The following is a 16161-nucleotide window of genomic DNA, read 5'->3' on the forward strand; positions in this document are numbered from 1 at the left end:
TTCTAAGCATTAACAGTGGAAGAGCTAAGAGCCCCAAGTAAAAGTAAGACTGGAATCTGAAAACGCAATTCCTCTCAGGCTCGGGGCTGTTACTCGTTAATGCTCCCAGCAGTAAAGACTCGGGCGGTCTCCTGCGCTTTTATTACTCAGTCTGTATGAGTCCGGTTGCAGACGGACTCCACGCGGTGGACATGCTGGCCCGGCGTGCGGGAAGGCAGTTTATTGACAGAGATAGCCGCTTCCCACGACGGGACCCCGGAGTCCCAGGCGCCTGGGCGCCGTCCACGTAGACCTGGAGCCGCGTCCCACGTCTCGGGGCCGCCGGGGGGCGCTCGGGTTACGCCGCCACCAACGCGGGCCGCCGACTCGAAGACCCCTTCGCGCCCTCTGAGTAAACAAAGTACACCTTTGTCAGCAACCTGGCGCGAGGGAGAGGGAGACGGCGGCCAGTGCTGGGCGCGCGTCATCGTCAGGGTCTCAGTCCCCTCGGGGGCCCGGCGTGGGCCCGAGGAAGCGGCTGCGGCTGCGGCTGGCGGCCGGGCTGACAGTTCTCCCGCCCGGCCCCGCCTCCGGTCCGGCAGTGGCCTGTGCATTCCCCCTCCCGGACCCTCTGCGGGCGAGAAGGGGGCGTGAGGGAGCCCGGGACGTCCAGGTCGGCTGGGCCGCCTGTGATTCGCCCGGCAGCCGGGCCGTGCCCGCCTTCGCTCCCGGAGCCGTCCCGGGCGCGTCCGGAGCTCAGGCGGCCGCGCGACAGCCCCGCCCAGTCCCGGTCCCGCGCGGTCCGGGGGACTGCAAGTCCCAGCAGGCCCCGCGCCGCGAGCGCTGAGGCGGGAGGCGCGTCCCGGTCGACGCCTGCGCAATGCGGCCGCCCAGCCTGCCAGTACCACACCCCCGGGAGGGACGGTGGGAGGCAGAAACATCCGAGGCATTAAAGCATCCGAGGGAGCCGGAGGGGAGGAGAATGGAGTGACAGAGACACGAGGAGGGTGGGGGGTGGGGGGGAAAGTGTAGAGGGAGGGGGGGCAGGGGGGACACAGAGGGAGGAAGAAGCGGCGGCAGCGGCGGCTCCTCTTTGCAGAGGGGAAAACTCGGAGGGTTCAGGGCAGGAATAATGCGGTAGCGGGGCGGGCTGCTCGCTCCCGGCTCCGGTAGCAGCGGCGGCAGCTTGAGCAGCGGCAGCAGCAGCAGCAGCGGCAGCAGCACCCCAGGCGCTGACAGCCCCGCCGGCCGGCTCCCTAGCTGACCGCCGACTGTCAATGGAGCTGGAAAACATCGTGGCCAACACGGTCTTGCTGAAAGCCAGAGAAGGTAAGAGGCAGGGCTGGTGCGTGCCCGGCGCGTTCGCCGCTGGCCAGGGTGCGGTGTTGTGCGGCGTGTGCAGGATGCCCGCAGCCAGTGAGTTGATCGGGAGCAGGACACTTCGGAGAGCTGCTCTGCAAACCCTTCACGGTTCCTGCCTTGAGCTCAGAGAATCTGGACTTTGGCAGAGAAGGTTGCGGGGATTAGGATGCTAAAATATCTCCTGGTTTCAAGCTCTAACCCTGCAGATCGTGCCATCTCGGCAGCTGTTTGAAAGGTCAGTTGGAAAAGCATTCATTCAGGCAGAGACGGGGAAACATGCAAATAAAACAGCTTTCCCGAGTCGGCCCGGGATGGTTCTGTGAGCGTGAATTGGTGTGTGTGTGTAGGGGGGGGCGGTGAGTAGAAGCTAAGTCTTTGCGCAGGCTGAGTTGATAAGACTATTGCTGGAAACCATCCGCTGGGATGTTTCTTAGGGAAACCCCATTGTGTGGAAGGAAGTCTTTTTAAGGCAAAGTAAGATTTTGAGGAATTAGGCTGTTCATAGAGTAATCAAATAATCAAAAAACCTGGAAAATCATTCAGGATTTCAGGTTTTGGCTTTTCTTTTTCCCTAGGGGGTGAGATAAACTGAAACGGTTTTATTTTGGCTCAGTTAAGAAAAGAAAGATAAAAGTATGCTGGTGCCTAGATATGTTTTGGATGCAAATCATTAGATTTCCTGCATGTGGCTGGCAGGAAATATCGTCTGAAAGGAGTGGATAAGATCCGAAGTTAAACCTTATAAACAGATTTTGACTCTTCTTTGAGATGAAAAAAAGAAAAAAAAAAGGGGGGGGAGAAACTTAGATGCTTCCCTAAAGTGATTGTGTTGTGTATGTGTAAACACATATATTTAGAAATACCAGAATGTATGTAACATCTTTTGATGTTACAAGATTTGAGCTTTGGTGTGCAGCCTTTTTATAAAAGGAGGGGGGGTTCCCTTTCAGGGGAGGAGGCTTTATCTGATATTAAGGATAGAAGGCAGACTAAGGAAGGGCTTGATTTTAGAAGGATATTTGGTTAGAGCCCTTGAAAATGCCTTACTTAATATTTTCATTCACTCACTTTGATGAATGAAGGAAGAATTTCTGGCCAGCAATAAAACGGTTCATGTTTATCTAGCGCGTTCCATCACCTTGTGGTGCGGTAGGTGATGTACAGCCCACCGTGGGCTGGCTCGCAGCGACTCAACTCGGCATTCACATCTACTTTCATGGTCACTTGTCGCTCTAAAGCAGTCACCCAGAAGATTTGCTTTGAAAGTTCCGAAGAGAGGCAGTGCTTTGAAAACCTCAGCAGAGTATGAAATATGCAGGTTCATCGCCCCCTGAGACTCCCCCATTACTCAGCCTTGGTGTGAAGAGATTTTTAGGAGAGGCTGTTACTTGGTGACCTCAGGTTCTAAGGTCTGAATTATTTTTTACCCCCATCCTGACGTTTTTAGCGAACTGAATCAAGGTGGGGACTGGAGGAGGGCTTTCCTCTAGGCTGGGCAGTGGTCCTGGAGAGGAGGAAGAAGGGAAAACAGCCCCCATCCCCTGCAGCCTTTGCAGCCAGCCACCTAGTGGTGGGACACAGTTGTACATCTCAGGGCTGGGGGCTGGGAAAGTTTCCCTCCCTCTATTCTGAAATTATTTCTTGGGAAATCACTGGATGTGATGGTACCCGAGCCCTTGTAAGTTTCACTGGTTCTTCCGGTTGCTCCGGGAATCTGCTCCCCACATTTGCTGCTGTAAAGATTTGTTTGTCCAAGAGATGCTTTTTCTTTCCTCAGCATTTGGTTGCTTCGTTTATAATGCTTTGCTTCAAGTGGACAGAGTGATAACAGTTCCACTCCCCTCTACTCAAATTGTTCTCCCTAGTATTTTTTCACCCAAATGAATTTGCTGTCTAATATTTTTATTTTGTCAGACCAACAAATTGGATTTTTTTTTTTTCTTCCAGAGTCTTAGTGAAGAGAGCTGTAGGCTGGAAGCTTGTGTGGGGTGACCGACTCCCATTGGGGCAGAATTACAGTGATTAAAAGTGCTCAAGAATGTGCCTTTTGCTTTTTTCCTTTTAAAGTCTTGTTCAGTGTCGCTGCAAGGGTTTGGTAGTCATCTCATGGTGAGAAAATAGCTCTTGATGATGCCTTTGAAATGGAGAGAGCCTGGGGAGACTCAAGAAAAATTAATCATTTACATGGAAACTTCACTTTAAGATTTGCATTTCTCTCCTTCTTTTTCTCTTGCACCTAGAGAAAAATTCATAGTAAGTGCTTCCACTTTCTTTTGGCTGGGCTTTTATCAAAGATTTGAACCCATATATCCTAATGAGTGTGGAAGCTTTTAAAAATAAAGCAATCAGAGGGCACAGTGGCTCACCCCAGTAATCCTAGCACTCTGGGAGGCCGAGGTGGGAGTTCAGGAGTTTGAGACCAGCCTGAGCAAGAGCCAGACCTTGTCTCTACTGAAAAGTGCAAAAATTAGCCAGACATTGTGGTGGGCTCCTATTGTCTCAGTGGGAAGATCACTTGAACCCAGGAGTTTGAGGTTGCTGTGAGCTAGGCTGACACCACAGTACTCTATCTTGGGCAATAGAGGGAGACTCTGCCAATAAATAAATAAATAAGTAAATAAAAATTTTAAAAAGCAGAAATTAAAGCAATTTATGTTTTTCTTCTTATATACCTGAATTTATTCCATTAAATTTGATAATTGTCCAAATAGCCATATTATCCAAATATTTAGAAATAAAAGTTTGGAGCAGTTTAGTGAAATATATAACATAAAATTTATAGTGCATGGAAAAAATCTGAGTTTAAAATGTTAAAAATACTTTTTGCTTAAAGATTTCTGTTATAGATGAGAAATAGAATTGGTGAATGTGAAATTTAATTTACTTCACTTAACAAAATACATTGTAAACAATTTGAAATGTGGCTTTCGAGTAAAAGTCACATTTGTCCCAAACAATAGTGAAACAGACGTCGAAGAAAAACAGACACATTTTGCAAATGCCATAAAGTAATTTGTAGTTGGCCATGTTGGTGGGTAACATTTGGACCTACTTTTTTTTTTATTTCAGCTTGCTTGTTCATTCTTCTTCGTTTGAAGTACTCTTTTTTTTTTTGTTCATTTTCTTCTTTCTCTGGTGATGCTCTTTCCCATTGCCTCCCCAGTAGCTGGGATTACAGACGCCCACCACAACATTCGGCTGTTTTTGATGTTGTTAGTAGAGACCGGGTCTTACTCTGGCTCACTGCTGCTCATACTGGTCTCCGACCTCTGGGCTCTGGCAATCCACCCACCTCGGCCTCCCACAGCGCTGGGACTACAGGCATGAGCCACCACGCCCGGCTGGCACCTATTTTTTGTTATTATTGTACATTTTTAAAGGCAGATGGCTTCTTTTTTTTTTTTATTTTTTATTTTTTTGTAGAGACAGAGTCTCACTGTACCGCCCTCAGGTAGAGTGCCGTGGCGTCACATGGTTCACAGCAACCTCTAACTCTTGGGCTTACGTGATTCTCTTGCCTCAGCCTCCGGAACACAACGCCCGGCTATTTTTCTGTTGCAGTTTGGCCGGGGCTGGGTTTGAACCCGCCACCCTCGGCATATGGGGCCGGCGCCCTACTCACTGAGCCACAGGCGCCGCCCGGCAGATGGCTTCTAATTCATTGTACATTCAAATTCTTACCATAATAAGATATGTATAAAGTGTAAATGTTAATGTAGAAATAAAATGATTCATTTTAGTGATTAGAAAATATAGCAAGTAAATTGCAACCTGTAACAATTGTTTTGAACTAAGAAAAGATAGGGATGAAAATTTCAAACCACTGAAATGTATTTTGTGGGCTGCTTATTTGGCCTGGTCTCATGAGAAAACAACTTGATGATTCTTAGGAATTTTAGGTTACTCTCTTGAAAAGTGGTTATAAAAAAAGAAGTTCTGACTGAATTCATGCCAATTTATGGAAATGAGTTAAGTGATTAAGCATTTAATAGAAAAGAGACCCAGAATAACTCTATTTACATTTCAAAATCTCAGAAAATTGGCAAGGGAACTAGGGTTGAAATAATAGTGAGAAAGAGTGTTTGCAGAATGTAGTGTGTGTGTGTGTGTGGTTTTTGTTGTTGTCTTACTGTTGGAGTAAAGGTTTTTGTGTTCTTCTCATATTCTGGATGTTGCCTCACTTCTGAGTGAGCAGTGGTGAGAAAAAATTTTGCAAGGGACCATCTTTCCTTTCTTCTGGGCCAGCAGTAGCCATATCTGATCACTAAAGACGTCAGAAGGATCATTGGCATTTTTCTAAACGTGATACTAGCGAGCACAGGAATTGACTACAGGAACATAATGATTTTGCCATTTGTCACAATTGCTGAAAACCAGAACCTACAAGAACCATTTTCTCAGATAACTCTGTGACTTGTTGGCCTGGATCTTCTTGATGATCAAGATTAGGGACCTGGGGAAAGGTGAGGCTGGGAGAGGTTAGGAAGGGCAGGAGGAGGAGTGAATCAGCATCCAGGCCGGCATCCAGGCGGGTGAGGGGCAGGCTCTGCCTTGGACCAACAGAGCATTCCACAGCAGGGCTGACAGCCTGTGACCCCCCCACCCTTGCCCCTGACCTCTTTCCCCTGCACTGCTGGTTCCTAATGAGAAAGCTGAAACATCCTCATGTTAAGTTATTAGAACAGTGGAATGTCACTGAAGCCCCAAGCCTTCTTAAGGCTATGGGGAGGCGTACTGACTCCACCCTGCAACTTCTCCCTTTAATCTTAACATACAGCAGAGCAGCAGCTCTCGTCTTGCTGAAGGCAGCTCAGTGTGTGTAAAAGCAGCTTGGCCTGTTAAACACAATGCCGTTAAATGAAACTGCCTTTTGTATTTTACAAGTTTCCTTTTTAGTACTGACAGCTTGAAGGGAGAGAAACCAAAAGCAATGTTTTCAGAAGGCCTCACTTTCTTAGAGAAAGATTTCAAATGATGACTGTAGTTAATCTAGCTGCCTTAAAAAAAAAAATCATCAGATAAATGCCCACAAGACTCTCATCTTTCAGTAGCTTAGCTGCTTCTTGTCAGATTCTAAACTCCAAAGAGCTTGATTCTTCCAGTGCCCAAACTAATCTTTGTTTAAATTATGTCTTCAGAAGCTATAACTCTTGTAGTGGCTTGCAAAATGATACCCTTTGGGTCTGGGCTGAAGACTTCAAGAACGCTCAAGTGAATTTCAGGAACCAGCTCAATATATAACCAAATTCATCTTTACCAAGGGCAATGTAATCTGTGCCTGGGAACTTTAAATGTTTTTATAAAATCATGCAGGACTGTGGGCAGTATTTAAAATTAGTATTTGTTGCCAGTATATTTGTGGCTCAAGATAAAATATTACAATATCTGGACATTTTTCAAATAAAAAAGGCTTATAGTCGGGTGGCGCCTGTGGCTCAAGGAGTAGGGCGTCGGTCCCACATGCCGGAGGTGGCAGGTTCAAACCTAGCCCCGGCCAAAAACCAAAAAAAAAAAAAAAAAAAAAAAAAAAAAAGGCTTATAGTCACAAAAGGGTGTTAATTGTCATAGATCATGTAGAGCAGAGATGAAACTTGAAAAAACAACAGAAAATGACTACCAACAGTTGACACATTGGGAAGAAAATTAGGAATGCCTTCAATCATACTATCCTCAGCCCCCACGCCTAACATCAAAATAGAATAGTGAAGACAAAAGGCTTTAAGAAGTGATGTCTAAATGGCTAAAATGGATTAGAACCTTAAATAATAGGGATGATTTATACTTTAAAACATAACCTGTTACATTTCAGTAGAAATTTTTATTTAAAAATACTCTAAATATTAAAAAGATTTATCCTGGGAGGTGTCTGAGACAAAGTTGTTCCTTGACTACCATTCAAACCCTGGAGGAAGCCTTCCATTTTATATGTATATATATATATATTAGAGACAGAGTTGCGCTTTGTCACCCTCGGTAGAGTGCCGTGGCATCACAGCAACCACAAGCTCTTGGGCTTAGGCGATTCTCTTGCCTTAGCCTCCGGAGTAGCTGGGACTATAGGCATTTTATATAAAATCTTGTTATTTTTTAAAGAAAAAGTGGTTACTTCTTGACTGAACCCTTCTCTTTGCCCCATTTCTCATTTTGAAGAAACCACTCTTGAATTGTTTTCTGAAATTCTTGCTAAGTTAAAATTCACTTATTCATTCATTTGACATTTGTTGACTGACCCTGTGCAGAGGTGACATTTTGGATGTCAGCCTTGGAGAAATGCAGCAAGAGGTGGGTTAAAAGATGCATTTGGGGGCGGTGCCTGTGGCTCAGTGATTAGTGCTCCAGCCCCATATACCGAGGGTGGCGGGTTCGAACCTGGCCCCGGCCAAACTGCAACAAAAAATAACCGGGTGTTGTGGCGGGCGCTTGTAGTCCCAGCTACTCAAGAGGCTGAGGCAAGAGAATCGCCTAAGCCTAGGAGCTGGAGCTTGCTGTGAGCTGTGATGCTACAGCACTCTACCAACGGTGACAGAATGAAACTCTGTCTCTAAAAAAAAAAAAAAGAAAAAGATGCATTTGGGTGGGTGGCTCACATTTGTAATCCTAAGCATCTTAGGAAACCAAGGTGGGAGGATTGCTTGAGATCAGGAGTTTGAGAATAGCATGAGCCAGAATGAGACCCTCTCTCTACAGAAAATAGAACAATTATCCTGGCATGGTTGGAGCATGCCTGTAGGCCCAGCTACTTAGGAGGCTGAGGCAGGAGGATTGCATATGAGCTATGATGATGCCACTGCACTGTAGCCAGAGTGACAGTGTGAGATTGAGATCCCATCTGAAAAAAAAATTGCAAAGATGCAGAGAGAGCCACTACCATCTGTTTAGGGATTTATTTATTATTTTCTTACAGACAGGTTCCCAACTCTGTTGCCCAGGCTAGAGTGCGGGGATGCAATCATAGCTCACTTCAAATTCCTGGGCTCAAGCAGTCCTCCTACCTCAGCCTCTCCAAGTGCTGGGATTACACACATGAGCCACCAATGCTTGGCCTTCTTAGGCTGGTAAACTAGATATGAGCAGAATTGGATTTTTTCCCCCAAAGAGCTAAGGCTGACTGTGGTATAACCTCCTTAGCTGTGTCTGCTGTTGTGCCTAGACTTTGGACAGTGGCCTAAGGGACCAATATGTGATTTAAGGATAATTAAAAGGTCATGCTTCAGGGATAGGGCTGAATCTAGAAGACAGCTACTAATTTTCTGGGATGTGAAAGCCCTTTGATTGAGGAATGATAAGATCCGAGAGGAGAACTGGTTGTGTAGTGGTGGCTTCCAGACAGAGCGGTCTTCCCAGGGCAGAGGCCTGGATACGTGGATGGGCTGCAGTTCTGTAGTGAAGACAGTGGATTGGTTTGGGTATGTCCTTTGGCATAGCCTGTCACTGGGAATGACATGAAGTAGTTAAAGGCATCTGGTCCTTTAACGGGGCTCTGTCTAACATAGTAGCTCCCAGCTGTACGTGCCTATTTAGATTTAAGTTAAATAACGTTTCGGTTCTTGGATCATGCTAACCATATTTCTAGACACGTGCGGCTAGTGGCTACCATGTTAGACCATGCAGTATAGAACGTTCCCATCATTGCAAAGAGCTCATCTGGACAGAGTTCTATACATTGAATGGGAGTGATAACCCCATGACTTCTGGCATGAAAAATTAAGGAAAGGTAAAAGAAGGGGGAGTGACAGGGAGCTAGGGAGGGGAAGAGAGGGATGGGGGAAGGGGAGAGAGGGAGAAGAGAGATGAGAGAGGGAAATGGGTGGGAGAAGAAGAGAATCAGGATTGACTGACCTAAGAGGAAAATTCAGGGATGGTGGTCAGGGTAAGCTGCCGAATCTCCCCTCCCCACCCCCCTTATCAGATCTTGTTGGGAAATTTGCCTAAATTGGGCAACTGACTTTTCTCGTTCAAATTACATACATGATATACACACATGGCAGAGCCCTTCGTGAAACTCCTAGTGTGGGTGTATTTTAAAACAGTCATTCTATTTTTTTTCATATAAAAATGGTTATTCTAAAGACAACAAATCATTCTGCCATTATTTTTGATAAGGAAACAGAACAGATTTATATTTAACAATACAGAAATTGAATATAGAAACACAGAAACAATATAGAAAGATCATATAGATTCTTTTAAATAGAATTTTTTTCTTTTCTATTTATTTATTTATTTATTTTTATTTGTATTTCCTTTTTTTTTTTTTTTTTTTTTTGTAGAGACAGAGTCTCACTGTACCGCCCTCAGGTAGAGTGCCGTGGCGTCACACGGCTCACAGCAACCTCTAACTCTTGGGCTTAAGCGATTCTCTTGCCTCAGCCTCCCGAGTAGCTGGGACTACAGGCGCCCGCCACAACGCCCGGCTATTTTTTGGTTGCAGTTTGGCCGGGGCTGGGTTTGAACCCGCCACCCTCGGCATATGGGGCTGGCGCCCTACTCACTGAGCCACAGGCGCCGCCCTATCCCCTTCCTGCTCCAAATCTCAAAAAATTATCCAGTAAACTCAGCAATTAAACAAAAGAGAGCTCAAAGAGCCAAGGCCATCCATCCCAAGAGTAGCAGGCTCCCTCCCACAGGGGCCAAAGTCTGGATGCTGGGGTCTCCACTCAGGGCCTGGTAGTAAAAGCTGGTGCAGAATAACGTGGTTCCAGAGGCTAGTAGTAACCCGGCCTCCTTTCCGTAGGTATCTGGGAATTGGGCACCATGCGCCCCGTAGGAGGCCAACCCTAGGGCCCCAGCTCCGGACAAGGCGCCCAGGCGGCGGAAAGCTGTCCCCGCGCCCGCCATGGCAGTGAATGGTCACGCGCCGGACCAACACCACCCAGGCCCTTTTTATTTATTTTTTTGAAACAGTCTCATTCTGTCGCCCTCAGTAAAGTGCTATGGTGTCACAGCTCACAGCAACCTCAAATTCTTGGGCTTAAGTGATTCTCTGGCCTCAGCCTCTCAAGTAGCTGGGACTACAGGTGCCCACCACAACGCCCGGCTGTTTTCTTGTTGCGGTTGTCATTGCTGTTTAGCAGGCCTGGGCCGGAACAGTCTTTCTATTAAGAAGAACCATTAAGTTGTGTAAGTGCAGCAAATCTACAGAAGAAAAAGGAAACTTTCACAGACTTAAAAGGTGATCTAAAGTGAGAATGAAAACAAGTACAATAATTATTTTAATTATTTTAAGAGTCCCCTCCCCCCCTTTTTTTCTGAAGAGGAGCTGAGGGCAAGGGGAGGGTGATAGAGGATATATTTAAAGATGTCAAAGACACTGCTCTTGTATGCTCTTGTATGCACTTCCAAATGGAGTTGCCTTAAAAACTGTCTCTTGTGTGCTTTGAAACATTTTAACAATAACCCAGTTAGAGTACACTTAAAAGGAACATAAGCATTTGAAACAATAAAACAGCTGCTTGTTGTACCCTTGTGTGTGAAGCAGGGGACTCCATTGGAACTTGTGCCAGAGTCACCTGTTGACATCCACCTGACAGAAGGCGGAAATAAACTAGGCCAAGTTTGATAGGGCTTGCTGTGTCTCTGGAAACTTATACTCTGTGGAATAGCAATACTATTTTTTTCTTTTTTTTTTTTTTTGTAGAGACAGAATCTCACTTTATGGCCCTCGGTAGCGTGCCGTGGCCTCACACGGCTCACAGCAACCTCCAGCTCTTGGGCTTAGGCGATTCTCCTGCCTCAGCCTCCCGAGTAGCTGGGACTAAAGGCGCCCACCACAACGCCCGGCTATTTTTTGGTTACAGTTTGGCTGGGGCTGGGTTTGAACCCACCACCCTCGGTATATGGGGCCGGAGCCTTACTGACTGAGCCACAGGCGCCGCCCAGCAATACTTTTTTTTAAAAAAGGCAACAGCGAAATGAACCCCAAAGGACAGCTTTTGGGCAGAAACCAAAAGAAGCTAAGTTAAACAGACAGGAACATGCTGTCTTGAAGTGGCAGAGGCCACAGGGCCACCAGGTACCTTGGCTGCCCCGAGCCTTCTCAGTCTGTCTACTGCCCTGTCCTCCCTTTCCAGAAGAGAGGTTAGCCGTGGTTTAACAGACGGGGAAGCTGAGATGATAGAAAGGGAGTCACTTGTGCAGGGTCACTTGAACTTTAGGCTTTTGGGGAACACTGCAGGTAGATAGATGTGCTCTGCCCTCCAAAGTGCTTTCATGTTCTAAGATAAATCTGTCTTCCCTTCATAATAACATAAGCCGAAAAAGCAGACTTATTTCTCAGGGTGGTATGGTTTTAAAATGTAAATGTCCACAAGGTTGTTAATTGTGAAAGAGAAAGAGGGTCTCTGTCAGATTCCCTGGAAAAAGGGGCAAGCTGGGGATATAATTTCCGTCTCAGATCTGGCTCTCAGCTAAGTGCCAATCTGAGTGCCATTGGGTAAAGTAATACCCACTAGGTTGTGATGACTGATAGGTGAGTCGTTGAAGCAGATGCTTCTATTTTGAAAATACAGAGGTGTATCAACTCATGTGAATCTGTCTATGATTGAGCAGAGGGTGGGATGTACGTGTGCCGGGATGTGCATAAACACACGCATACATGGTTATCATTTTTTCTGGAGTCTCCTTACCTGTATTTTCCCTCTACCTGTGCCTACAAACACCTCAAATGAGCAAGGTGACGATGGTGGGGGCAGTGATGGGAGTTCAGGTGTGGGTCACATCATTGTCAGCAGAGCCAAGAGGTGGGCAGTGGGCATGTCCATTCCTGCTGGCCCTGGCTTGCCATGTGCAGGTGAAATTTGCCCCACAACCCCCTTCCTCGGGTCCTTGCCACTCCTTAGGAGACCCTGGCCCTTAGGTACCTCTGCCTGATAGTGGCATCTTAGTATATACTCATGTCTCTGTAGCTTTCTTAATAAAAAAAAAAAATAAGGGGCTAGGTGTGGGGTGGGGTAGGGATGATTCCTCTACCAGATTGCAGGCATCTCTGTCTCCCTCCCAAAGAGAGGATATGAAGTGGTCCTTTCCCCCAGAAAAGCTCTCTTAGGGTTAACCTCTTTCCATTTTTTAGTGGTACCCTTATGAGTGTTTGCATTTAGAAACCATGTTAACCTGTGTGTGTGTGTTGTACAATTTAGCAGCTTTACTTTTCAAGGATCATTCTGAAGCAAGGCAGTTTCTAAGAACATGGACTGCCCTGGGGCTCCACTGTCAGACTTGAGATAGTGGCTAGGAGGCAGTATGATGTCACTGCCTGATAATGAGAGGACAGGAAGTCACGCCTTTGATCTGCTGCTGCTGAGAAGGTGAGCTCTGCACTTAACCACTACAGGAAGGGAAGGGGGGCGAGGGATAGAATTACCCAACTGGGGCGGTGCCTGTGGCTCAAGGAGTAGGGCGCTGGTCCCATATGCCGGAGGTGGCGGGTTCAAACCCAGCCCCGGCCAAAAGAAAAAAAAAAAAAAAAAAAAAGATTATTAAAAAAAAAAAAAGAATTACCCAACTGCAGGATGGAGAGAACCCAGCCAGTGGAATTGGTCTGCATATCTGATAAAAAGTCTTGTGAAACCTCATTTGAAAATGGAATTCCATCTTGGCATAAGTCTTAGCGCCACTTCTGAAATGGAAACAGGTTGGAGAAGGGTCAAAAAAGGGCCCAGGAAAAACAGCTTTAAAGGGCTGATGAAGAAATGTGTTCTGCCTGGTCTTAATGTTGTCTGCTAATACACTCTGGAGAAGCCTGATGCACAGATAACTTCCCAGGACAAGGAACTCCAAGCTCTAGGAAGAATAGGAAAGGGAGTGAAGACAGAATTGTTCTGTTAACTCGGATGCAAAAGATGGCTCCACATCCCGTTTTTCTCAAGCCAAGTGTACTAAGCCTGCAGTCACAGATCAGGGAGGATGCACATCAGCTAAGTGCCTAGAACATAGTAGGTGTTCAGTAGTGTTTCTAGAATGAATGTTGACTGTCCCTAATCTGAAAATCTAAAATCTGAAATGCTTCAAAATTTGAAACTTTTTGAACGCTTATATGACATTCAAAGGAAATCATCATTGGGACATTTCAGATCTTGGATTTTCAGATTTAGGATGCAGAACTTGTCAGTATAATGGCAATATTCCAACTCTGCAAAAGCCTAAAGCCAAAACACTTCTGGTCCCAAGCATTGCAGGTAGGGGATAATCCATACAGAGTGGGATCCTCAAGAAATTGGCTTTGATGTCATAGTAGATGGTAAATTAGGAAATGATTCAACATGGTTAGGAAAGGTTAACTAAGGGTAGAGGGCATGGAAAATGTTTTCCAAATGTTTATCTTAACTATGAAAAATGTTTGGCAAACTCCCCCTCGCCCCTAATTTGGAAGTGGTTTGTTTTAGTTGTTTTGGAAGACGTAAATATTTGCTCTAGACCAAACATTTGGGGCAAACAATTCTCCCCAATATCAGGGCTCTATGTGAGTTGGAGGAAATGTTTCATGCTGATAGCACACGTCCCTTTTTTGGCCAAACCAAGGTAGCTTAAGACACAATCTTCACATGCTTTTCACATCACTACTAGAACGAGGCTGAGCAAATGGAAACAAAATAGGAAGCCAAACAATAATCCTTCCAGACCCAGGGATGGCCGATGACCCGGTCCCTGAAGGATGCAATCGTTAAAGAAAAATTGCCTTTCTGCTTATGGGCAGGGAGGCTGGATCCAATTAAGACAAGGAAAATGTCTGTTAACTTGGAGGAAAAATTTCTAAACAGTCAATTCTGTAATCCTCTCTGAAGAGGAAGAGGCCAACATGACCGGGCTTTATGGATGATGCCAAACCCTATGATATAGAATAATTAGTAACCACTGGTTATTTTGCCGCATACTCATTCTCCAAACCACTAACCATTGCTGGGATGGAATGCACCGGGCCTAGATATTTGCCCCAGATGTCTTCCCATTAGTAGTATCCAATTAGAGGGATTTTTTTAAAAATTAAAGTTTAATTCTCTTTTTTTTTTTTTGGCCGGGGCTGGGTTTGAACCCGCCACCTCTGGCATATGGGATCGGCCCCCTACTCCTTGAGCCACAGGTGCCGCCCTTAAGTTTAATTCTCTATAACATAGAGCAAAATATAAATTAAGGATGGAAAACCTGATATCTTTGGATGGTCCAATGGGTTATCAAGGTGAGGGCTAGTCTTTGTTTACACTCAGGTAACTCTTGGGCGACATGGTCCCTGGTACTTTCACTAGTCTTTTGGTAGCTTAAAAACAGTTTGAGATACAGAGGAAATTGAGGTAAAGAAAAACATTAAAAAATAAGAATAGAAAAACATTTCGAGAATGACCCCAAGGGGGTGGAGGATTTGAGAGGCCTCTTCAGAGTCAAGTTCTTTTGGGGCAAGTGCTGACAAGTGAGCCTGTATATCTGTTTGTAATTCCTGTCACCCAGGGTGGGCCTGTGTGCTGTAAATATCTGCTAGAATATAAGACTGTGGAGGTTCAATGGCAGCTGAATTCTGATGGGAATAGCCCAGGATTGGCTTTTGCCTCCCCTGTAGTGCCATAAATCCAGTATTTAGTTAGCACTTACTTTTTTTTTTTTTTTAATAACAGGGTTTTTATTTTATTTTTATTTTTATTTTGAGACAAAGTCTCACGTTGTCACCCAGGCTAGAGTGCTATGGCATCATAGCTCACAACAACCTCAAACTTAAGTGATTCTCTGGCCTCAGCCTCCCGAGCAGCTGGGACTACAGGTACCCACCACAACGCCCAGCTATTTTTTTTTTGGTTGCAGTTCAGCCGGGGCTGGGTTTGAACCCACCACCCTTGGTATATGGGGCTGGCGCCCTACTCGCTGAGCCACAGGCGCCACCCTACTTAGCACTTACTATGTACTTGGAACCATGCTGGGCTCTGAGAGGAGGATATGGCGGGCAATGGGCATTTTCTTTAAAACAATATTTAAAAAAAAAAATAGAAAACCTGTAGTGACAACCCTTTTATTTGATCTTTCCAACCCTGTGTTTTTTTATTCTCCATTCTTACAGATGAAGAATGTGAGGCTCAGAGAGGTACATAACTTGCCCTAGAGCACCCTGCTAATTCCAGAACCTGCACTCAGCTCCGGACTCGGTCTCTGTGTCTGATTTTCTTTTTACTCCATCACAGCTGCTGTCCTCAGTGATCTCACCAGCCATTTGGAACATCAATACTAACATATGCGAGGCATTTAAAGATGAATCAAGTGTGAGGCTGTGACTCACAGTTAGATAGATAGGAGTCATTCCATCTAACTTTTAATATTTAAAAGTCTGTACAGGGCGGCACTTGTGGCTCAGTGGGTAGGGCGCCGGGGCCCCATATACCAAGGGTGGCGGGTTCAAACCCGGCCCCGGCGACAAAAAAATAGCCAGGCGTTGTGGCGGGCGCCCGTAGTCCTCGCTACTCGGGAGGCTGAGGCAAGAGAATCGCCAAAGCTCAGGAGTTGGAGGTTGTTGTGAGCTGTGTGACACCACAGCACTCTACCGAGGGTGACAAAGTGAGACTCTGTCTCTAAAAAAAACAAAAAGTCTGCACAGATCATACTTGCTTGCTGAAGGAAAGCCTTGACAATAAAGCAAAGCATTAAGAAGGAAGCCGGAATCCCTCCCTTCCTGGTGCCCCTGTGACCAATCCCAGCACTCAGAGACAGTTGCTGTCAGTGTTTAGGTAGACCTTGCCCCAGATCTGTAGGTCTACGTGCACATATGGTTGTGGAGATATCATTTTGCACAAATGAGATCCTAGTGCACACTGTTCTGCAGCTGTTTTCCGTCAACAATATGTTGTA

General features: G+C 45.9%; 2 protein-coding genes across 4 annotated transcripts in view; one reads left to right on the forward strand and one right to left on the reverse strand.

The window, feature by feature from the left end:
• The first annotated feature begins 1005 nt into the window (after positions 1–1005).
• GRK5 (G protein-coupled receptor kinase 5) overlaps positions 1006–16161 on the forward strand; it is a 231835-nt gene continuing 216679 nt past the window's right edge. For 2 of the 3 annotated variants that reach the window (XM_053583859.1, XM_053583860.1), the window contains exon 1: positions 1035–1308. In XM_053583859.1, coding sequence (XP_053439834.1) covers positions 1257–1308 — 52 coding nt within the window. In that variant the 5' untranslated portion in view covers positions 1035–1256. Of the gene's footprint in view, positions 1309–16161 lie in introns of all 3 variants that reach the window. The other variant, XM_053583858.1, reaches the window with a different exon arrangement.
• LOC128581281 (transmembrane protein 256-like) lies at positions 9848–10433 on the reverse strand. The gene has a single exon (XM_053583869.1). The coding sequence runs from the start codon at positions 10177–10179 to the stop codon at positions 9919–9921; it is 261 nt and encodes an 86-aa protein (XP_053439844.1). The 5' UTR covers positions 10180–10433; the 3' UTR covers positions 9848–9918.

The sequence above is a fragment of the Nycticebus coucang genome, chromosome 3 (assembly GCF_027406575.1).
Source record: "Nycticebus coucang isolate mNycCou1 chromosome 3, mNycCou1.pri, whole genome shotgun sequence".
NCBI classification, from domain to species: Eukaryota; Metazoa; Chordata; class Mammalia; order Primates; family Lorisidae; genus Nycticebus; species Nycticebus coucang.